The sequence below is a fragment of the Amphiura filiformis genome, chromosome 4 (genome assembly GCF_039555335.1).
Source record: "Amphiura filiformis chromosome 4, Afil_fr2py, whole genome shotgun sequence".
Lineage (NCBI taxonomy): Eukaryota > Metazoa > Echinodermata > Ophiuroidea > Amphilepidida > Amphiuridae > Amphiura > Amphiura filiformis.
The window spans coordinates 51,889,700-51,896,953 of NC_092631.1; the positions used below are offsets into that span (position 1 = coordinate 51,889,700).

Genomic DNA, 7,254 nt, shown 5'->3' on the forward strand with positions numbered 1-7,254 from the left:
TGACAAAAAATGATAGAAAAAAGTGCCCCTCTGGCAAAAAAAATGAAGAGAAAATCGGGAGGGCGAAGGAAAAGAAAAAAGGCAAGTAGCCCCTTTCCAGCAAAATTCAACCAGAAAATGGGCCAAAATAGTGTAAAATACAAAATTTTGCGCGCTGCGCACCCACATTATCACAATGAAGCCCCTTTCATCTCAATCAGGGGCGAAAATAGTGTCAAATACAAAAATTTTGCGCGCTACGCGGGCACATCGTCCCTAAACCCTTTTTGGAAGCTCCAAGACATGTCATGTGCAGTCTCTCTAAAAACAAAAACGGTTATGTACCGGTATGTATGATGCAACTGCAATTTATTTTTTGTCTGTGCCCTCGAAATTTTATTTTGCCACCCCTGACCAAGAAAGCTGGTTACGCCCCTGGTGCTGCCTCGTGCTATAATACTGTTATTAATATAAGGAAGTATCAGTGTACAATAATATAATGAATAGAATATGCTCAGGTACAAAATGTTTAATTTTGTTAATGATTCTTATACCCTTGGATATATTTTTTGCAATGTTATCGACATAATTTTTCCATGTCAGATTCTCGTCAATTGTTACTCCAAGAAATTTTTGTATTTTAACTCTTTCCAAATGTGTGTTATCCAATACAATGTTAACACTATCATTATAAATACAGGTTTTTTCGACTTGTACCGAGTAGCATATAATTTGTCTTGCTTGCATTTACAGACAGCTTATTTGCTTTAAACCAATTATTGACCTCTTCTAGTTCCTTGTTGATGAGATCAAATTTAGATATAATTTCTGGATGCGAATAATAGTAGTGTCATCTGCAAACAAAACAAATTCTAGAACAGAGGTAGTATTTATGATATCATTAACATACAATATGAACACGCATATCAGTGCTCTCTGTCAGATTTTTAATTCATGCCTCGATTGTTTTTCCAGTCTTGTGCAAACAAGTTTTTCACGTACTAATTACTATCTGAAAAGGTTAAAGTCAAAACACTAAAACAATCATGATTAAGTGATGTAATTAAGGATCCTGAATTAAATTTGCATCCCAGTTCAATATCTGTTAAGTGGTCATAAAATGTCTTTTATTTCTATTTTAATAGGTTTTGTCTGTAAATTGCTGCTCGGTAATCTTCATTGAGTACCCAACCTGTAAATATAAGACATTTTTCTTTCATCTGATTCTTTGTGACCTCTGTCACAGCCTCTTTAAAAGAAAAAGACATCCTATGGTAATGATATTTTATTCAATATATAGCAACTTTTGAAGACTTCCACCAATCAAATCAATTCATTACACTCGGAGCGGTCATTATGGTCTCTTCTTGTTGTGTTTCAGTCCAGCTGCAGCGTAAAAGTTTCTTCAATCCTTTCTGAAATTGCTTATGTCTAAACACAAAGACAAAAGTATTTGAAAAAGTATTGAAGAATGCCCAGATCACAGTGAAATGAAACCATGTCCCGGTTGGGTCGAGAGGTCCACCAAGATTGAACTGAAGAAATGTAATTTGATTCGGCGCCCAACAAATCACGTAGATAATGAACAAAGAAAAGAACGTATAGATAACATTTTTGCGAGCTTTGATGGAATTTTTCACATGGTTGCTCGTGTCTCTTCCTCGCAATGTGCCATTGTTATTTTCACCTACATTTCCCGGATGAACAAGGAGCTCTTTTTTTTTTTATTTTTTTATGATTTTTAAGTACGCGGTCGACATTATACAACATGGAATAACAAATTCCCAATGAAACAGAAAGACACCTACAATTAAGGCAACCTCAGGTGTCCAAGTTGATTTAATTGTGCATTGTCCGTCTTCAACAGTATTCTTAAATATAGGAAACATATATTCTGCAATAGGAGCAACAATCCATGTGATTATAATTACCATCATACAAAATCGTTTATTGAAGATCCGCCTATATTGTACAGGATACATAACAGCTATGAATCTTTCCACAGACATTATAGTAAGATTATACGTAGAGATGGCAAAAGACATAAACAGAAGAGGATCGGATCCTGGTGCCCAGAGAAGGCATAGGAAAACACCAAGCGGACCTGGATGTGCATTTGGATCAATAGCAATGCCGAATATGATCAAGAGTAACGAAGAAAATAGATCGACTGTTGCTTGATTTAGAATGAATAAGTTGACACGGCTGGTTTTTGATGGAGAGAATTTGAACACTACTGTCCATATCATGGTGTTACAAAACACCCCAATTATTCCGATAATGATATGTAGAATATTAGTCACGGTAAAACCGTCACTTTCCGTAACTCGGCTTGCTCCCGAATTTGTAGACGTTTCGTTATCCATTTTTCGGAAATCAGACTATAAAAAACAATGATTATAATCAAAATACAATTAATCGACGGTTTCTGTCAAATTTACTACGATAGGTTCGCGGTATTCCAACAATGTATTTACCAAGAGTGATTCAGTAGTTACCTGCGTAAAGCCCGATGTAGGATTTTTGTATAACGTAGCAACTAGAAATCGCATGCGTACATCCTTGTTCATCAGAATCCAATCCGATATTGTGATGGATTTGTTCTCTTAATCATTGTTAATAGTGCGCAGCGATAACATTTGGTGCAAAAGTCGACGAGCCAGGTACACCTCGCAATGCGACATCAATCAAATTGATAAATACCAGTGTAAAGAACCTATACACGGTAATGCTGTCCACACGACCGCGGTATTTCTACTTAAATAGCCAATTTTAGCGCACATACGTTGGAGTTGAACTTCGGTTTCCAGATTTTCTTACGCCAATTACATATAAACCAATCAACGTTTACTTTTGAATTCTAAAATCACGAACTTGACACGCGTCTCTTCTCGTTTGCTACGATACCAAAACATTCACGTTGTTAATGACGATTATTGGAACTCGTTTCCATTCATTATGTTACTTAGTCAAGGTGAAGTCTGTTGAGTTTACTTGAAGGAATAGATGGATGGAATCATACTTTGTGTGTGCCTATTTAAATTCAATTGATTTTAAAGGGAGTTTTTAAGCAGTCGTAATAGAAAGATATTGACCAAAACGAAAATTCGTCTGTTTTCTCTGGACATGGACATCTCAGGGCACAAGGGTCTTGGCAATTACCCCCGTATAAGCCACCCACTGGTCGTCACATTCAACCAAGTTCAATAAATGCAACTTTTACTCAAAATATACATATGTTTGGTTGAAATTTTAAGAAATGCATGTTTTTCTTCACCGATGTATAATTTTTTATTATTTTATCTTGTCTTACCGCATATTTTAACAAGCATACACTGAACGCTGAAGCCAAATGTTTTTCTTGTCGCCAACATTGAAAGTACCAATTAAGTATACAGCAGATAAGGGCGAATTATATCTTCAAAACTCACGGTCAAAAACAAATTAGCTCAAACGATCTTTATAAATCATATTTTTTCATTATATTTTTTACCGTGTCCTGGGTCACCGTACAGGTGAAGTTCAATTTGATAAACAAATGAATAAACTGAACGCTGAAGCCAAATATTTTTCTTGTTACTACAATTAATGAAAAGTACCAATTAAGAATACAGCAGATAACTAACTGAAAGGCGAATATATCTTCCAAACTCACGGTCAAAACAAATTAGCTCAAACGATCTTTATAATCACATTAATGTTTACCGTGCCCTTGGTCACCGTACAGGTTAAGTTCAATTTGATAAACAAATGAATAAACTGAACGCTGAAGCCAAATATTTTTCTTGTTACTACAATGGAAAGTACCAATTAAGAATAGGCTACAGCAGATAACTGCCTGAAAGGCGAATTATATCTTCCAAACTCAAGATCAAAAACAAATTAGCAAGCGTGTGGCTTTTTTAACGTCATATATTTGACTTTTAACAACTTTTATTATTTTGGTGAGTATGTGTTGGTTTTTGATGATATTTTGTGATATTGATTCGACGACATTCAGCTTCGAACTCAACCAGCCGAATTCAACAACCTTGGCATACCTTGTGATACCGATGTTTACCGAGTTCTTCGTGTCATTTTTTATGTATTTTCATCTCTACTTATGATTGCTTTGTGACATTTGCGACTAACGTATTATGTATGTATCTTATTTCTTCATATTTTGGTGCACTTTTAAATGAATGCAGCTCGTTTTAACTTCAATTTCAAGCCTCATCATTACCTCTGCTTTGCATGATATTGCCTTGATTGACTTGGCGGCCATTTTGAACTTTCTTAAATAAATTATTCGTGATCACTGTTAACAATGAGACCAACGCTCAAAAACCCAAGAAAGCAACAGAACTATGTATTGTATCAATTGTTTCTCCTGTTTGTTGTATCATACTTGGCAAAAAGGTATCAGCCCATCCTCGCCATTCCATGATGGGCGTGGCAGATGTAGACTCCCAAGCAAAAACAACATGGCTCCCGGTGAGATTCTTGGGCTTTGACACAATTACATTGGTGCATATTGATGAACTATTTGAAATTATGGAATGTCATCACCAAATTTCATATAAACTGAACACATGTACTGAATCTGATCATTCCCAGTTTTTGCTGTGCAAAAATAATTCAGTACAGCATCAGCATCACCTGTATCAAGACTAAACAATCACATCAACCGCTCTATTTTGTTATCGTGCCTCCTTTTGTCAGGTGACATAGAGTGTAACCCTGGGCCACCAGCTAACACTAGTAACCAGTCTGTGACTAGTGAATCAGACGTAAGTGCGGATGCGTATAATCATAACTCCAGATATGACAGAAACTGTGTATTTCTGTGGTTCTTGCAGAGAACAAGTTACATGGGATCAGAAGGGACTAATGTGTGAACATGTTGACTGTGAGACCTGGTACAATATTGATTGCCAGGCAGTAGGTGATTCAACATCCGACTACCCCGGGGGGTACTCAAGTTTGGTTTTGGTAGGGACGTGCCGCTGAGATTTTGGAAGTAGACCCATAAATATACCAATTTTTCAAGAAATTTGGACCCATTGATATATACCAAAAGTCAAAATTTTCGGCCGAATTTACCCAAAATTGTCTTAGTTTTTACAAATTTTCCTAAAATTTTGGGAAAAGTTTGAAAATTTTGATTAGATTAAGGAAAAATTGGGCTGTTTTCCGAAAAAAAAAACCCAAAACAAAAAATTTGTACTGAGTACACCCCAGGACGACTACCTTGTTAGATCCGACGGCTCATGGACATGTCTGGTTTGCGATGGACCGAATCATAGTACTACCTTCTTTGACCTCCATGACCTTCAGTCTGAAAATAGGTATAGCTGCCTCGCAGATATTGACTCTAGCAGCATGAGTTTAGACTCTTTGCAAGACTTCGACATGCAACCCAAAGCCATCTCCTCGCTATCGAAGCCTAAACCTAAACCTGCAGCTGTGCATCGACCCCTCCGTGTTCTTGATGTGAACTGCCAATCGCTTTGTAGGAAGAAGTGTCCTTTATACAACCTTATGGACAGCACTAAGCCTGACATTGTAATTGCAACTGAGACATGGTTTGATAGCAGCATTGCAGACTCAGAATTCTTCAACTCCCAATTTACAGTGCACCGTCGTGACAGAAGAACCCATGCCGGTGGCGTTATTGTTGCAGTGAATAGTGACTATCAGCTCACGAGAGGAATTGAATCACTGGAGTGTGATGACATTGAGTCAGTGTGGGTGAAAATTAACATTACTGGATGCAAGTCCTTTTTCTTCGAGGCTATTACCGGCCCAAGCTTGACGATGTTGCAACCGTTGAAGACCTTGATTCTGTGCTGCAAAAGATCATCCAAAAACACAGTAGCAGCACCCAAAACACCTTATGTGAATCTTCATTATACCTTTGCAGATATTTTAGCTGACAACGGTCTCACTCAAATGGTTGAGGAACCAACCCGTGGAGACAACACACTTGAATTGATTATGACTAACCGTCCTCATCAGATTAATAGAACTCAGGTCTTACCTGGTATTAGTGACCATGAAGCGGTCAACATTGACTTTGATATTAATCCAACAAGAAAGAAACAAATTCCTCGCTATGTTCCTTTATATAGTAAAGCGGACTGGGATGGCTTTCGCCGATTTGCTTCCAACTTAGCTGATCGTATCTCGGCTGCTGAATTGTCTTCATCTACTGAAGAGCTGTGGATATTGTTTCGCGATGATTTGAGCAAGGGTATCCAATCTTACATTCCTCACAGACGAACCAAGTCTAGGGACTCACAACCTTGGATTAGTCTCGAGTTGAAGAGGAAGATTAGGAGAATTGATAAAGCATTCAAAGCTAGCAAGAAGTATGGTAAAATGAAAGACGAGCACAGGTTTCTGAGACTGAAGAAGGAGGTGCAGAGAGATCTGCGACGTTCCTACTGGCAGTACGTTGAAGATATCGTAACCCCGCAAGACTCGGACCGCAGCGATTACAGCAGCATAAAGAGATTCTGGACATTTATCAAGCATAAAAACTCTGACTTCAGTAACATTTCACCGCTGAAAGTGGCTGGTAGACTGATCACCGACTCAAAGATGAAGGCTGAGACTCTGAATCGCCAGTTTCAATCAGAGTCAGACTTTAATTTCACTCCATCTAATTCGAGCTACATATCTATGCCGTCTATTAATATCACGGTTCCTGGTGTTGAGAAGCTGTTAAAAAAATCTCAAACCTGGTAAAGCAGCTGGACCAGATAATGTTAGCCCCAGAGTCTTGAAAGAGCTTTCAAGTATCATCGCGGATCCTCTAACCAGAATTTTCCGTAAATCTCTCAGCGAGGGTAACGTGCCATCTGACTGGAGACATGCGAACGTGTCACCCATTTTCAAAAAGGGACAGCAGTATGATCCAGCTAACTATCGCCCAATCAGTTTAACTTGCATTGCCTCCAAAGTAATTGAACATGTGATTTGTAGTAGTGATGAACCATGCGAGTCGTAACAACATCGTTTACGCACTGCAACACGGTTTTAGGGACCGCAGGTCATGCAAGACTCAGCTTTTGGAATTTGTCCACTATATAGTTACCAACATGCATGAAGGTAATCAATCGGACGTGCAGAGGAGGCTTAAAGGCATTCCTACAATACACTATGATCAATATAACCTAATTTTAATCGAGGTAGTCACTGCGTGCACCATACTCTCGTTTGTCAGCGTTGACATCTGAGACAAGAATACCAAAAGAGATCAGAAGCATAGCCTGAGTCCATTCATCGATGTGT

The 7,254-nt window shown here is 38.2% G+C and overlaps 1 protein-coding gene across 1 annotated transcript; it reads left to right on the plus strand.

Moving 5' to 3' along the window:
- Positions 1-5,340: 5,340 nt before the first annotated feature.
- On the plus strand, positions 5,341-6,708 carry LOC140150251 (uncharacterized). Its single transcript, XM_072172254.1, has one exon. The coding sequence runs from the start codon at positions 5,341-5,343 to the stop codon at positions 6,706-6,708; it is 1,368 nt and encodes a 455-aa protein (XP_072028355.1).
- The last annotated feature ends 546 nt before the right edge of the window (positions 6,709-7,254 follow it).